At 42.8% G+C, this 17,378-nt stretch overlaps 1 protein-coding gene across 1 annotated transcript in view; it reads right to left on the bottom strand.

Moving 5' to 3' along the window:
• Positions 1 to 17,378, bottom strand: part of LOC148353441 (potassium voltage-gated channel subfamily KQT member 4-like) — a 132,390-nt gene that overhangs the window by 101,323 nt on the left and 13,689 nt on the right. Inside the window, exon 2 of the mRNA XM_088351990.1 lies at positions 3,354 to 3,444. Within this exon, the coding sequence (XP_088208116.1) occupies positions 3,354 to 3,444 (91 nt within the window). The remainder of the gene's footprint in view (positions 1 to 3,353; positions 3,445 to 17,378) is intronic.

The raw sequence follows: 17,378 nt of genomic DNA, 5'->3' as shown, positions 1-17,378 counted from the left end.
CTTATCTGTGTCAAAAATAGGACCAAAAACTATTTTTTCGGGGTGCGCCCTATAACCCGGTGCGCCTTATAGTGCGGAAAATACGGTACTTTATGTATTTTTGGCTAATATTCAAATCAATATATATTTTTTTAATTACTGGATGAAATTTTTTGGAACCACTAGGAGGCACTAAAACCACACTGTCCGTTTAAAGTCTGTTAAAATAACGCCAATTACAAAAGACACACATGGGACAACTAAAAAACCGCTTCCATGTTAGCTCAGTGTGGCTGTCAAAACCTTTTATGATGTGGAAGCTAACAATTTCATACTAATGACTACATGCTAACGAGTAGATCCTGACAACTCCATGCTATTGACTACATGCTAAAGACAACAACAACTACAAGCTAATGAGTAGAAGCTGATGAGTCGATGCTAATGACTATATGCTAACGACTCCAATCTAACGACTGCATGCTAATGACTAGATGCGTACGACTCAATATTAACAACTTCATGCTAACGAGTGGATGCAAATGAGTGGCAAGACAAACATTTCTACCTTCATACACCTACAAATTCAAATGGACAAAACAAAAATAACAACGAGACAATTCCGGCGGCAATGACACTTGGGGCTGTGCTCTGGCATATAGTCGTTCACATGGAGTCGATTGCATTTACTTGTATGCATTTACTTGTTAACATGTAATCGTTGACATCTACTTGTTACCATGCAGTTGTTAGCTACAGTAATAACAGTAATAACACTTTCGGAATACACTGTGTTATAAAACATAAATAACAAAATGAATGGGCTCATTCATGATAACGGTCGTATTCATTTTGAATTAATATGTTAGCATGTAGTTGTTAGCATTGATCCGTTAGCATCTACTTGTTAGCATGTAGTCGGTAGCACTTATTTGTTAACATCTACTCGTTAGCGTGTTGTTGTTAGCATCTGCTTCTTAGAATCAACTCGTAAGCATGTAGTCGTTTGCATCTACTCGTTAGCATGTAGTTATTAACATGCAGTTCTTAGCATCTACTAGTTAACATCTACTCGTTAATATGTAGCAGTTAGTATGTAGTTGTTACGTGACGTCGTTATTTTTTCAGTAGTGGGGTTATCTAACTTATTATTTCTGCTGTTACAACACCGATGTCTGTCAAAAGCTGTGCGTTACTTTTGCTGCTGAAAGCCAACGGTGCCCCCATTGGCTCACCTGACGGCATTTTTAGCGGCATGGTTTTTCGCTCTCCTCCGAGTTGTTTAGACGGGCGCGGACCTCTGTCACAGGGTTGAGTTGTCTTTTCGGATCATGTCACCATTTCAAAAAGCAACTACCAAATAGTTAGATAGCGATTACCCATCCTAAGTGCCGGGAAAAGGATAATAGGGCTGCCAACTTGAATCATTCGCAAACTAGACCTAGAATAATAAATATTTTAAATATATTTCCTGTGTTTTCAATCTTAAATTCAATATATTATTGTTATTTTCTTCCTCTATCTCTCATATTTCCTTTTTGTTTTTGTATCATTATTATGATTCTTTTTAAATATATAACCCCCCCTTTTTTTAATTAATTCCGTATGTGATGTCAGTGTCTGAAGTTCTTGACAAAAAGTTACCGTACACCAGGGCAGACAATTTTGAAAAGTTGCCTGCCCAGCTTTAAAGTTGCTTACCCCATTTTTCACAACTTGAAACACAATAAGATGACTAATTGGAAAAAAAAAACATTGTTGCAAAGTATTAAGGATTGATAAACAGAATATATAACAGAACAACACTTTAAAATTAAGTTTATTATAAATCTAGGGCAGCACAGCGGTGCAGTGTTTAGCGTGTATGCGGCACAGTTCTAAGGTCGTGAGATCAAACCTCCTGGGTGGAGTTTGCATGTTCTCCCTGTGCTTGCGTGGGTTTCCTCCAGGCACTCCGGTTTCCTCCCACATTCCAAAAACATGCATGTCAGATTAATTGGCCGGTCCAAATGGTACCTAGGTATGAATGAGCGGGCAAATTGTCTGTCCCTGTGTGCCCTGCGACTGGCTGGCAACCAGTTCAGGGTGTCCCCTGCCCACTGCCCAAAGATGGCTGGGATGGGCTCCAGCACCCCCGCGACCCTACTGAGGATAAGCGATGCAGATAATGGATGGATGGATGGATAAATGTACTTATAACATTCATTGCATGTATATGACGGCGCAGTTTTCCATCTGCCATTAGTATGTACCTGTATTTACTCATCTTCATTCATGCAATGTTTGCGTTGCATCGTCTGCTACAAGCCACGTGACCTCCTCTTTCCACGATGCTTTTAATGTACATTTACGTTTTGTTAGCTTATTTCGAATCTTTCTTCTGGGGCTGAGGTTTTGGCTTGATTCCTAACCACTTATCCATTTTTCTTGTGTTCTCTGTGCGTCTACTTTGAAAAATGATATGCAAATGCACGACCTGATAACTCTCGGGAAAGTCCGGAAGCACGAAGTTATTCGATGCAGGCTTCTGATTGGCTGCTGAGTATGCAAATTGCCAAACGAAATTACGAAATTTCCAAACCGAACAAAGATTTCAAAATCAGAATAAAGCAAAAGTTTGATTTGAAAAAAGAACAAAAAAAAAAACGAAAGTTGTTTTTACTTTTTTCTTGAAAAAGTGGTCAGCCACCTGGGTTGTACGCCCGACATAAAAGATGCACGCCCCGGGTGTCCAGGAAGACATTATTTCAGACTCTTGTAACGTTTCATAATAGTTAATAATGTAGGATTAAATCAACAAAAACAATCTGAGGAGCCATCTGGGGCCCGAAAGGGCTCTTTTTAATGAGCCGAGCTGAAAAAGCTGGTACTCTGAAAAGTCGGAATTCCCATTTCTACAAGTAATCCCCGGTCACTGTGGTGTTTTATTTTTGCTCAGAAATTTTCCAATTCTTTGACATACTGTACAAAACCTTTTTTTTAACGTAATGGAAAAAAATACTCCCAGGAACTTATTTTTACTTCAGAGTAATTCGGGTACTAGTGGGTGAGTGACTATGACTAATTACTCTTCTAAAGTAACGTGCCCAACAATGCTTTTAAATACCTTTGCCAATTTATTCTGACGTTTCTTTTACCTTATTTACCTTATGTGTTTATCCTGTGTGACATGGCATTATTAACAATGACCACTACGCTGCTATCAATGACAATAAAGACAATTCTAATTAAAATTGTATATGAATCTGTTGCCTTAACACCATAATCTTTCTAATGAAGTCAAACATACTCCCATCTTATCATTTATGCACGATTCACTAGCCGGGAACACAGACACAAATCTAATTGCAGATAACTGCACATCTGTACATTACCAGAATGAGAAGACAGTGTGAAAAGAATTCCTGGTGAGCAGTAATGGTGGAAAACACGGACAGGACCAAGCACCCAAACACCAGGATGAATCTGGAGGAAAAGACACAACATTTATGCATAATCTTGTTTTTTTCCCCACTCATTTTATAGTTTAAGATGCAGCATCTACAGCACGTTGCAATTTCTATTAGGGGAAGAAAACATTTACAGGTTTCCCCCAGGATTTTTCCATTTAAATTTAAGACTTTTCACGACATTTTCAAAACCACATCCAATTAAATTTAAAACCAATCTCACACCTATTTTGGCATACACTAGCAGGAAGCGGGCGCCGAGTTGTGACGGTCCCCGGTGCCCGATGCCACCCGGACGCAACGGGGAGGAGTGTAAAGCCCCACCCCAAGTAGAAAGAGCGAGGAAGGACCCGGTGGTTGAAGTTTGCAAAGGTGACTGACCGCGCTGGCATGAAGGGGCCCATTACCCGGCCACGGCCAGGCCTTGACTAAGGTTGGGAGGCGGCTGTAAACAAGACTATGAGGTGGTCAGGGAACCGGAGGACTAAACCAAGTACGCGGAAATGGCACACCCAGGTGAATGCCGCAGAGTGAGATGCGCCCGGCGAAGACGCGGTAACCACACAGCAGAACCAAACCTTGCCGGAGACAACCCTGCACCAGCACGCCCCGACCACTCGCCCCAACTACTTGCCCTAATCGCTCGTCCCAAATGCTCGCCCGACCCCTGAAGCCTGCAAGCGCTCCAGGTCCTCTTTGGCTCTGGGCGGCCAGGCGAGAAGGTGGGTGACTGTGTGGAGGTGAACTGTCCGGGTAGGCGGAGTGGCTAGTCACCGCGACAGGTTAAGGATGTCTGCCGGGTGTCCGCGTGACTTAAGCCTGCACCCTACTGCCTAAGTGATGCCCGCTGCACCCAACGCCCGCGATTGGGTTCTCGGCCTCCGCTGGGTGACCCTGTGACTGACGTCCGTGCCCAACTGCTGTAGTTACCCCCACTGTGCCTGACGCAACGAGTTCTGGGCCTCAGCTGGGAATCCCGTGACAGAGGTCCGCGCCCATTGCCGTAATGGACGAAGGTAACTGCCACCGCAAATTGTCTGGCCTTCAGCTGGGTGACCCCTGCGACTCATTCCCTCGTATACCCAGATTTGAGTTATACTTGAAATCACTCAACCACAATGGTTTAAACCTACACTTACCCATCCAAAAGTTACTCTGACGACGATTACGGTTATGAGACTGACTGTACATAAAGCTCCATCATCATGTGTATTTATTATTCAGTTATTCAGCTCTATCATGCATATAGAACAGGGAAAAATTAAGACTGTTCAATTTAAGACTTATAGACAAAATTAAAAACCTTAAAGCCTTAATTTGCAGTTATCAAATTTAAGACTTTTTCACGTTTTTTAATGCCTTGATGACACCCTGGTTTAAGCCGTATCACTTAACACACAGCAGCACGGCGGCGCAGTGGTTAGCGCTTGTGCGGCACAGTTCATGTCATGGGAACCTGTCGTGGGTTCAAATCCAGCTCCAGACTTTCTGTGCGGAGTTTGTATGTTCTCCCCGTGCTTGCGTGGGTTTCCTCCGGGCACTCCGGTTTCCTCCCACGTTCCAAAAACATGCATTTCAGGAGAATTGGCCGGTCCAAATTGTCCCTAGGTGTGAATGAGCGAATAAGTTGTCTGTCCCTGTGTGCCCTGCGATTGGCTGGCAACCAGTTCAGGGTGTCCCCTGCCCACTGCCCGAAGATGACTGGGATGGGCTCCAGCCCCCCCGCGACCCTAATGAGGATAAGCGGTACGGCTAATGAGATGAGATGAGACTTAACACACAGTTTTATCATTTGAACAAGACACAAAACAATCGCACCATTTTTGGCTGTAGTCGAAACATTTTGTAATGGCGTAAGCTCTCTTAAGCTCTTCCCCACTTAATCAATAAATCATCTGCCAGTTTGCAAGGGAATGTGGAATGCAGTTTTCCACCCATGATCATTAAGAAGTAATGTATATGACGTATGTGACCCTGCCAAAATCTGACTCCCCTGCTAAAATGGACCCTGTTTGAGATATAGACTTGTGACTTCTATGGTAACCTTCAGTGACATAAATATGTCAGCACAGTGATTTCGAAGAGTTTCAGAGGTTTCTCATAATATTACTATTATTAATAATGATAATAGTAGTAATTAAACAAACTACATTTGTCGAACACCTATTCAGTAACACATCACAGTATTCCTCTGTCGTTGGATCCCAAAGCCAAAAAACATAATAGGTTTAAAGTGTGTCTTACTTTGCAAACAGTATAGGCAGGGAAGTCCGATTTTAACTGAAAAAAAACATTTTTTTACACCGCGGGATCAAATGCAACCAGGGTTTCATTCACAATAAAAATACATTACATATAGCTATTATAGTCATCAAATAAAGGATATTTGTTAACAATTAGTAGTGATCGTGGATATCATAGCGTACATTGGTTCGTTTGGATCGCTTAATTGTTTTAATTCGTTTGCTTTATTGTTTTAAAAAACTTATTAAATAGAATACGATCGCTTTTGTCGGAAGCGCAGCAGAATGCGCGTTCATGCATGGGGGGGGAGGATTTTGCAGGGGAGTCGTATTTAGGCACTATACCGTACCTGGACACAGCGCGTTTTAATGTATCAGCATTTTCAGACATCCTTGAATTCATGTTCATGTTTCGTCTCGCAATGACGTTTAACACTTGACATGCGAGGTACAACGCTCTCGAGGCATAATGCACAAGCAGCACGGTCATTTTTTGCACAAAGCCTGTCATCTGTCCTCGCTGGCTTAAAAGAACGAGATTTTTTCGCTGGGGGATCTGTCATGATTCGTTCATTTATTGCGCGCCATTGTTTCTGTGGGAGGGTTAAAACACAGATCTGTCCTCCTCTGCGAGACACCGCGCAGACACACACTCACGTAAAGCCGCTAACACAACACAGCGCGCAATGAAAATGTCTAAATTTCAGGTAAAAATGCGCATTTAAAAAAAAATCATTATTACTTTGCCGTGCGCTCGCATGTCATTGGTTAACCCCTCGCATGCCATTGCTGGCACGCGTGTCATAGGTTGCCGACCCCTGGTTTACTCACGGACATGCTACGCAGTGACCTGTCTTCTCTTACATTTGCCCTTACATGGACGACTTGAATGAATTTGTAGTTTTTCAAAATATGTATTATTCTTAAAATCACAGATTTGGAATGATCAACTTCTCTTGCTATGGCTGATAATGTGATCCTTTTCGTAGTCATCTGGACAATTTGCTGCCAGAGGCTTTCATTCACTTTAGAAAGCCCCACCATCTTGCAAAGTGGGATAATCGAGGAAAATTAGCACTATGTGCTAGATTAGCACCATTAAGTGTTCATTTTGATGAGTGTATTTTTGGCAAAATACAGGTTTTTGTTGAACTGCCTTATGCATTTTGTGAAAAAAGTTTTGTAGTAGCACAGCAAAATGTCCATAAACTAATGAGCAGTGGTGATTGCATTTTTAGAATTTTTCATGGTTTATAAATTGTTCTTTTTATCTTCACTGTATATATTTAATATAAACGTGTCTGGCGAAAATAGTCGAGAATAAAAATCATCATTGACTATTTCTATTATTGATTTTTGTCGATAACGTCGACATATTGTTGCAACCCTAGTGCATATCTTCTGAAACTAAAAGAGATTAGCAGAGGCAGACTCAGGTATCTATTCTTTTTCTGAATCATGGTAGATGCTGGTGTGGTGGGAGAGCCGAGACGCGAAAAATATTTCAGTGGAATAAATGAAACACAGACACTGCTTTACTTATGAACGAGATCGTTTGTAAGTTTAATTTGTTCGTAAAGTGTTTCAGTGCTATATTTTGTATGGAGTGTTTATTTAAGGTTTATACAAGTATGTTTAAGGCTTGTATAGGTAACCTGTATTGTTTTGAAACATGGAATAAACATTTATAAAATGATATGTTCTATAACGATACAAAACAGGCTAAAGAGGTCACAGGTTCGATTCCCGGTTCCTCTGAGTTATATGTCGAAGTGTCCTTGGGCAAGACATTGAATCCCTGATGCCCCCGATAGCATGGCTCACACTGCTATTGGTTAGTTAGTGTGTAAAAGGGAAAAATGTGAAGTACAACGTAAAGTGCTTTGGGAGGTCTTAATTGACTTGAAAAGTGCTTTTTAAATGCAGACCATAATAACAAAGCAGGCTGAATGATAAAGCATAGTACTGACAAACAAAGCTACTCATTAGGCGTTGACATTATGTGGTCTGCGCAACCCTTTGAGACAACCCTTTGAGACTCCTTGTGATTAAGAGCATCACAAATAAAAATGACTTGACTTTAAAGATAAATAAAGTTAAGTTTGACTTACTTTTGGAAGATTTAGGCGACTTCCTCCTCCGTGGTAAAAATTGGAGGAAAAAAATGCGATCCAACCATTTTGTCGACTGCATCAAGCTTCCATATTCCACTTTCATTTCAAATAAACAGCTCACCTCTTCTTTAAGCTTTACTCCAACCATATCGAATGGATGGATGAGATATTAGACAATAAAAACGTCAAAGTTCTTAGAGTGCTAGAGATACAGTGCAGTGTGTATACACACAAACCAGGAAGTAAAAGCCGGATTTCTTCTTCGGGGTGGATCCTGGGTGACGTCTCACAGCGCAACGCGGAGGAAAGAAGCACTAAGGCACTGTCCTCTACTCGGATAAAGGTGCACACAATACGAAATCTAATTTACAGCAATGTCCTGATATTTTTCGACATCCCGAAATCTTTTTTCGCATCTACCGTTGTTCGTAACTTGAATGTTTGTAAGTAGGGGAGCGTCTGTAACACAATGTTTTTTTTGGGGCGACAGTAGCTCAGGAGGTAGAGAGGTCATTTTAGGATTAAGGGATCCCAGTTCGAATCCCGGCTTGTCCGTGTTACATGCCGAAGTGTCCTTGGGTAAGACACTGAACCCCCAATACCCCCAATAAGCAGGTTAGCGCCTAATTAGATCACGGCCGCTATTGGGAAATGTGAAGCACAATGTAAAGCGCTTTGGGAAGTCATTGACTTGAAAAGCGCTATATAAATGCAGATCATTTCATTTCATTTCATTTCATTTTTGCAATCAGTTCTGAAATGTAAACGCCTAACTAGATTGCTTTAATCTTAATGCTTGACACATTGGGTAGGAGTGGGCGGTTCGATCCTAATATCGATATTATCGATACCAGGCAAGTACCTGGATCAAATTGATAGTATTGTCCTGGGATCAATCCTTCTGTCCTCCACCCGTTTTGTCAAAGCACCCTTTCTCTATGTAGATAGCACAGTCCTATTCTTACTCACCCAGAAACGTTGGCCCCTCTCTATGTATAGGCTTGAGTGTGTGACCGACAGGAACCTCTCTCTACCTGGCTTGCTGCTGCATCCTGCTCTCAAAAAGAGGGTGGTGTGTACCTTTTTTTCAACTACAGAAAAGAACATTGCCACGTGTAATTAGTGTGGTACAGCTGCTACCGACTGTGGGAACACCACAAATTGACATGAACAAATAAAAAAAAAGAGAGCAACGAGCTGCAATCAAAAATATAAACATGTTACTGTAAATCTGTTGTCACTATGCTGACAGAGCCACGGAGAGACAATTTACACTTTATTTGAATTACTGATTTAATTCTCTAAATATTGTGCGATGGAAGGTATTTTAGTTCTTTACTTGTGTAGCGACCCTCGTTCATGCACGACACAAGGTTTCACAATCTCTGGTTTATTGCCTGCATTCAGTAAATAAAACAATACAAAAGTCAGGGGTCTCTGTTCTCGACTGCAATTATCTTCAACGCTTACAAAAATCACTTCAGCAACGGCAAGCAGACAACATGCGAGCACATTAATAATGAAACTTCGATAATAACAATGAACATAACTTTCCCACGTACCTGCATTCAGTAAATAAAACAATACAAAAGTCAGGGGTCTCTGTTCTCGACTGCAATTATCTAAAATATTGAAGATACAAAAGAACGGGTCATCACTCAACAGGCCGCACCTCGTGGCGTGTTTGCATCAAAACATGTTGCATTTTCATTTCAAGCTGTATTAACTTCTTATTTAGTGCTTTTTTTAATACACATCATTTAGAACAACTTATATATCTTTTTATACAAAAATAATTTCGAAAGCAGCTCAAATGTCTAGCAAAATATGCATTTTTTTATCCAACTGATATTGGGCACAGCTTACCTTCAACGCTTACAAAAATCACTTAAGCTACGGCAAGCGCTGAAGCCCATAAAGTGCCAAACGAAAAAAACAGTCGCAGACGCCCATGACTTAACAACTGAATGAGATACCGGAATATTAACAGTAATACAACAAAAACACAGATTTTGTGAGAATTCAAAAAAACATTCAAAACAATCAAATTTCAACTCTGTTACACCCAGCCCCACCGAATTCTGGACAAAATCCACACTTGGTTATAAAATCAAAATCAATATATAACAGTAGTCATTGGGTCACACATATTAGGACCGACTTGAGAAGTATCCTTTAAGGATGCAGTGGCCAGAGAAAATTCTCTGAACCAGCCACCGGCTATAGAATGCCTTACACATTCCACATTCACCCAAGACATATACAAGACATAAATGAGCACAAAACATTCTCTCCAAAACCAAGTTATTTCAGAAGAATTTTAAAGGGAAAAAATGTCATGCCCCAAGAGCTCGAACTACTGTGATACGCATAGTCTAAACATTACACTGTAGGTGTCTGGTGACATCTTGTCTAGCCATAGTGTGAAGAAGCCTGTTGACTGGTCGTATAACACGACCCAGGCGTGTAGTGTGGTGTGGTGCAGACTCTGGTTGATCAGTGTGGCTAACGTTACCTCCAGAGACAGCAGCCACTACAGATTGAACATGATCATGCTCACTAAGAGTCGAATTGTCATCCTTAACAGCAGTGTCGTGAGTATGAGTGGTCAAGGAATGACCAGAGTGATCAGAACTTTCAGAGTTCAGCCCATGCACCCACTCTCTGGTTCTCTCCCCAGATGCAGGTGTGAGATCTGTGTAGTTGTCAAGGCCTGAGATGCTTACAAGACTCTGCGCATCATCTGCCGCACATCCAGACCGGTTTAGCTGAGCAGGCACTCGAGCATGAGACTCTTCGGAGACAGTGGGACTGGTCATTGAAGAACAAACAGAGGCAGATGATTGTGCAGAGGACAAAGACAAATCAGACTGGGGAGAGGGCTGGTCTTGAACTGGGAGAAAGTTAACCAACATCAGCAGGTTACGGTGAACAACCTTCTCATTCCCTGTGATGGTGTCTTGAATTCTGAATGTGTGTGTTTGAGGGTTCATCTCAATAACAGTGTAGATGATAGACTCCCACCTATCAGCCAATTTTCGCTTGCCCCTCTCATTTTTGTTCGCCACAAGGACTCTATCTCCAACTTCAATTGACGGCCCTTTTGCTGCCCTGTTATAGAGTCGAGTCTGTCTGCCCTGTTCCTTTTTTGCATGTTCCTGAGCAATTGACATAGCCTCCTTCAGGTCTTCAGACAGTTTTGCAACATATCTGCCGTAGGTGGTAATGTCAGGGTCAGACAAAATGTTCCCAAACAGAGTGTCAACTGGGAGGCGAGGAACTCTCCCAAACATCAAGTAAAATGGTGCATATCCAGTAGTTTTATGAGCAGTGCAATTGTACATGAATGTGAGTGTTTGTAAACGTCTTGGCCAGTCCTGCTTTGATTCAGGGGGCAGAGCTCTGATCATTTTGCCCAAAGTACGATTAAAACGCTCAACACTTCCATTTCCCATCGGATGGTACGGGGTAGTATGTGACTTACGCACCCCAGATAATTGTAAAAGTTCTGCGACCAAATTGCTCTCAAAGCTTGGGCCTTGATCACTGTGGATCCTCTCCGGAAAGCCATAAACACAAAAATACTTTTCCCATAGAACTTTAGCTACTTGCCTGGCTGACTGGTCTCTACATGGAAAAGCTTGTGCCAATCTGGTGAAATGGTCTGTTATGACTATTACGTCAACAGATTTGTTGTGTGAATCTTCAGCGGACCAGAAATCAATACAAACAAGTTGCAACGGGCGGGAAGTGGCAATGCTTTCCAGAGGGGCCCTCCCTGCAGGCTCAGTGACTTTGCTGACTATGCAACGCTGACATTGACGAACATGCATCCTCACATCTCTGTCCATATGCAACCAAAACAATCTCTGTCTGGCGATGCTCAGGGTTCTTGACTGGCCTTGATGGCCCGCACTGTCATGCACCCCTTTTAAAACTTCGGCCTTCAGGCAATCAGGGACCACTAACTGATGGCGTTTTGCATTTGAAATCTGATTACGGGATACTCTGTACAAAACATCATCACTCAGAACAAACTTCTCCCAGTGCTTCAGGAGGCCCAGAACTTGACTTGTCTCGTGTGCCCTTTCACGTCTAGACGGTCTTCGAGACCGTTCCACATAAAACCGAAGACGAGACAAAACTCTGTCCCTGGACTGAGCCTCCCGCAGGTCATCCATGGAGAAAGCAGGCAGACTGGGTAGTGTATCTGGGATAAGGTGGGGCATGTGGCTTATCAGTTGAGCTGCACGAGTTCTCGCACCGGAGGCCCATTCAGTGTGTGACTGGACAACAGCAGCAACTTCTTGATTGGATACAGTCTGGGCCGACACGAGTAATGACTGGACATTTGTAGCTAAAGAATGGGACAGCTTCTCTGCCATGACAGGCTGATCGGTAGAGTCTCTGAAAGTCTGTTGGACGGCTGTATCAGACAAAACCGCAGCTTCCGCAGTGAGATCATGAAGAGGTTCACTGACTAGTCTGTGGCCAACATTCTGACAAAAAGGGACACGGCTGAGAGCGTCAGCAACCGTGTTTTTGGGACCAGGCACATATTTGATTTCAAAATTGTAACTGGCCAGCTTTGACACCCATCTTTGCTCACAACAGTCCAATTTGGGTTTAGTCATAATGTGTGTAAGTGGATTATTGTCAGTCCAGACGGTAAACTCATGGCCTTTCAACCAATGGCTAAACTTCTCACACACAGCCCACTTCAGTGCAAGAAATTCCAAACGGTGAGCTGGGTAGTTCTTCTGTGACCGGGTCAAAGACTTGCTAGCGAACGCAATTGGCCTAGCCACTGTGTCACCTTCACGTACCTGGGACAAAACGGCTCCAAGGCCATCCAGTGAGGCGTCAGTCGACAGCAAAAATGGACGACTAAAGTCTGGATGAGCCAAAACCACAGAATGGATAAGGGCCTTTTTGAGGTCTGTAAATGCCTGGTCGTGGTCAGCAGTCCAGTCACCTGATTTCAGTTTGCGGCCCACTACAGTGCATTTGGGCTTTCTGCCTTTCTTCTGTTTCTGGCCAGCCAGCAGATTAAACAAGGGCTTTGCGAGTGTTGAATACCCCGGAATGAAGTGTTGATAAAAATTTAACATGCCCAAGAAAGACCGTACACGTTTCACAGAAGGTGTCGCTCCATCCGACTCCATCAAGTCCGCCACAGTCATTTTGCTTATACTTTCAACTTTTTCTGGATCGGTTAACACTCCATGTTCATCAATAATGTGCCCCAAGAATTTTACAGATTTCCTTAAAAAGTGACATTTCCTGGGGGCCAGTTTCAGATTGTGGGCACGGAGTCTGCTGAACACCATTTCAAGACGTCTGAGTGCAGAACTTTCATCAGGGGCAAAAACTAAAATGTCGTCCAAGTAGCATAGCAGACTTAAATAGTTTTGGTCCCCGAAAATGGATGTCATCATCCTCATGAAACTCCCTGGGCTATTACAGAGCCCCTGTGGCAACCTGTTGTACTCATAAAGCCCCATAGGCGTAGTGAACGCTGAGTACTTCCTATCATCTTCGTGTAAAGGCATGTTGTAAAACCCAGACGTCAAGTCCATTGTACTGAAGAAGGAGTTGCCACCAAGTGCTGCTAAGCAATCAGCCTGATGTGGCAGAGGATGAGCGTCTTTCAGAGTCCTCTTGTTCAACCACCTAAAGTCAGTGCACACACGCATATCACCATTCTTCTTCCAGATGAGAACTAAAGGTGAAGCATATTCACTTGTCGACTTTCGAATGATCTCTTTCTCTTCCATTTCATTCAAAACTTGGCGTAATTTTTGATACTGACTCGGTGGCACACGTCTAAAAGGGAGTCTGAACGGCTTTTGGTCAACCAGATGGATTCTGTGAACAAAGTCCTTCGCCTTTCCGCAGTCAAGGTGATTACGCGAGAAGATGTCTTGGTAGTGAATGATCAGCTCTGACAACTTGTCTTTACACTCAGACGATGCATCACAACAGCCAACATCTAGTTCACCCAGGCCAATAGACTGTAGCTTCTCCTCAGCATTACTTACATCAGAGCAGACAGGGGGCAATTGCACAACGGAAGTACTCTGATGGCCACTGACCAGGTCTAGATCCTCCAAAGCAACACAAGGCACCAAGTCAGCCAGCTTTGCATTGCGTCTCAAAAACAGCGGATATTCTGTGACATTCATGACTTTCAGTGGAACCCATCCATCTGCCCACAGAGGTGTGACGATTCTGGCGACCATTAGACCCTTGGGGGCAGATCGTGCCGACGTAGGTTCTGTCATCGCTGCGCTCCCAGGAGATACTCGTGCAGTTTTTGACAGCTTCCCCCACAAGAGGTACTCACGGCCAGGCTCAAGGCATGTGGCTGAATTGCAGAGCACTGTGCCTATCTTCTCGGGCATTTCACCACCACTCCATCTATGCAAGCCAGCTAGCAATGAAAGAAATTGCTCAGTTTCAGCATTAGTGGATGATGGAGCAGAGATTGCTGTCCAGTACGCACCAAACTTCTTTGACTCATGCAATATGTTTCTGATAACATTAGTTCCAATGATTAGGTCATCAGGTTGCCCCTCAACAACAATTGTTGGCACAATCATTTTACAATTATTGATTTCCATTTCGATGTTGAAAGCTGACTTTGGGCACACTCGTCGACCCCCAACACCAATGAGTGTCACGTTGATGGAAAATTCGTCTTCTGTACGTACTGCTCCAACAGAGAGCATCTTACGCAGAGCAGTCTCACTCACTGTACAGGCCATGGAGCCACTATCCAACATCCCCCCCAAAGTCATACTGCTCCCCACTCTAACTGGTACATAAAACAAACTGTCGCGGCCCCCTACAGTATGTGTGTTTTGATAAACAATATTAGGCAACTGAGATTGTGTGAACGTGTCAGAATTAAAAACTGAATTGAAATTGAGATCAAATGGGTGGGAGAACTCATTTTGACCTGTACGGCCTCCCTCTGAATACAGGTCAGCTAGTTTCCCGAAACTGAACTGATTTGGGGAGAAACTTTGTCGGGGCAATGCTGCTTAGAGTGACCAGGGGCTAGGCACTTGAAACACAGATTATTCAATTTGCAATGATATAAAGTGGAGTGATCAGCGCCACCACACACCTTACATGGAGGAGAGTTGAAAGGACTTAGGCGCCTCTGAATACGCTCAGGATTCAGTGGCTCCACTCTAGACAAAACTCTCTCTAGCATGCTCATCATTCGGCCAAGGACATCACTGTCATCTTTCTGAGCAGGCTGTGGGACATACTGTGGTGAGACATGCTGTGGTGGGACATGCTGTGATGGGACACGGACAGGCGGTGAGACATGCTGTGGGCGCTGGGCATGCTGTCGAACACACGAAAAATGTGTATATGGATCGGGGTTAACATGGGTGGGACAAATGGACTGGAGACCCGTCTCTATAGAGCCAGAGTAGGAACAACAAGGAGATTCACTGTCAAGCACTGCAGTCGGGTAATTCTTCAGTGGAGGGACACTGCAAGACCTAGTTGACGCCCCTGATTCCCTTTGATACTCATCTATCCTGAGTTGAACGTCCTTAGAGGTCCACTCATTAACAGGCTTGCATCTGAAAATGTTTGATAGCTGTGGATCAGGACAGTACTTTGCAAACATTTGTGCCACTTCCCCGCCAAGGTTTTCCATTTTTCTGCCCAAGCGACGCAAACCCTCATCAGCAGTGTCTGCTGCTTTGTTTAGTCTGATCCAGTAGTCAACTGGATTTTCCTTTGGCGTGGGTAGCGTGGTGTAAAAATCTTGCAACGGGAGAGTTGACGAGGAATGACTAAAGTATCGTATTAGAATGTCATAAATGATATCTGGGTCTTGCCTCACATCAAGTGCCTCATCACTCCTGAGAGCTACTCTGACACCGTCTCTTGCCCTCCCTAAAAGCCTGCTTAGTATCTCATCTGCTTTCTCAGCTGTTGTATAGGACTGTTTCCGAAGCTGGGCTTTAGTCATGGTGATCCATTCTTGAATTGAACACTTGTCAGAACCATTTCCCCTGAAAGTCACAATTTCACGTTCAGTCTTGACATGGACAATTACCGGTGTAGTGTTTTCCTGCGTTGTGTTATGTGGTCTAGGGTCGTCTTTAGTCATAACAGTCGCTGCTTTTCTAGTCATTGGTGTGTCATGTGCATGTGTGCGATCAATGAAACCAGAAGAGAGCAGACTAGCCAATACTGAGTTGCCTATCTGCTCTCCAATTCGGCCTACCATGTCAGTCAGGTGTTGCAGGGCAATATTATCACTCATTTGGGTTGAAGTCTGTGCACTCTCCCTCAAGAACTGTTCACTTGGAGACCAGTTTGGGCTCATACCACGCCCCCTGTCCCTCCCATCACTAACATGTTCTTGGAGACTACCTACACCTTTACTTCCATACCCACTAGTAAGTGTGTTTGCATTCAAACCATTAAAATGGACACCCCTGCCAATAGAAAAGCCCTGAAAATCGTCATTTTGACTACTATATCCTTCAGCCATTATACTTTCGATAATACAAAGAATAGAAAATAAAACAGGAAAAATAAAAACCAGAAATTAACTAATAATTTACGTATTGATAGCAAATGCACAGTGGCACAAATACATAAAACAAAATCAAAGCGCCAATGCAGTACAACAGTACCCTCTAGTGGACACAAGAAGAATATCCAGCAACGCCGGGATCTGCTCAGAGGCTGATCGAAATGATCCAGTTGCGTAGTCACGGCACCAGTGTAGCGACCCTCGTTCATGCACGACACAAGGTTTCACAATCTCTGGTTTATTGCCTGCATTCAGTAAATAAAACAATACAAAAGTCAGGGGTCTCTGTTCTCGACTGCAATTATCTAAAATATTGAAGATACAAAAGAACGGGTCATCACTCAACAGGCCGCACCTCGTGGCGTGTTTGCATCAAAACATGTTGCATTTTCATTTCAAGCTGTATTAACTTCTTATTTAGTGCTTTTTTTAATACACATCATTTAGAACAACTTATATATCTTTTTATACAAAAATAATTTCGAAAGCAGCTCAAATGTCTAGCAAAATATGCATTTTTTTATCCAACTGATATTGGGCACAGCTTACCTTCAACGCTTACAAAAATCACTTAAGCTACGGCAAGCGCTGAAGCCCATAAAGTGCCAAACGAAAAAAACAGTCGCAGACGCCCATGACTTAACAACTGAATGAGATACCGGAATATTAACAGTAATACAACAAAAACACAGATTTTGTGAGAATTCAAAAAAACATTCAAAACAATCAAATTTCAACTCTGTTACACCTGACATTATACAGTTTTTGTATTTTTGCTACATTGTTGTTTTTAGGTTGGACTCTTTTGGCTTTTGTTGTGAAACATTTGTAAGATAAATATTTCTAGTCATTTTTTTAAATTCATTTTAAAGTTTGCAATAACAATATCAGTGCCAAAAAATCTGTGTTCTGTGTTTACTAAAAGTATAAACTGAGGTAAGAACTCAATTATTCAATCATCATGAAATTGCCAGGCAAAAAAGATCATATTGGATTGGTTGTCGTGATTGCTAACTCGAGT

Source organism: Urocampus carinirostris, chromosome 13 (genome assembly GCF_059441175.1).
Source record: "Urocampus carinirostris isolate Australia breed hairy pipefish chromosome 13, RoL_Ucar_1.0, whole genome shotgun sequence".
Lineage (NCBI taxonomy): Eukaryota > Metazoa > Chordata > Actinopteri > Syngnathiformes > Syngnathidae > Urocampus > Urocampus carinirostris.
Note: the sequence above shows the minus strand (reverse complement) of the source record. Positions and strands in the feature narration are given on the sequence as shown.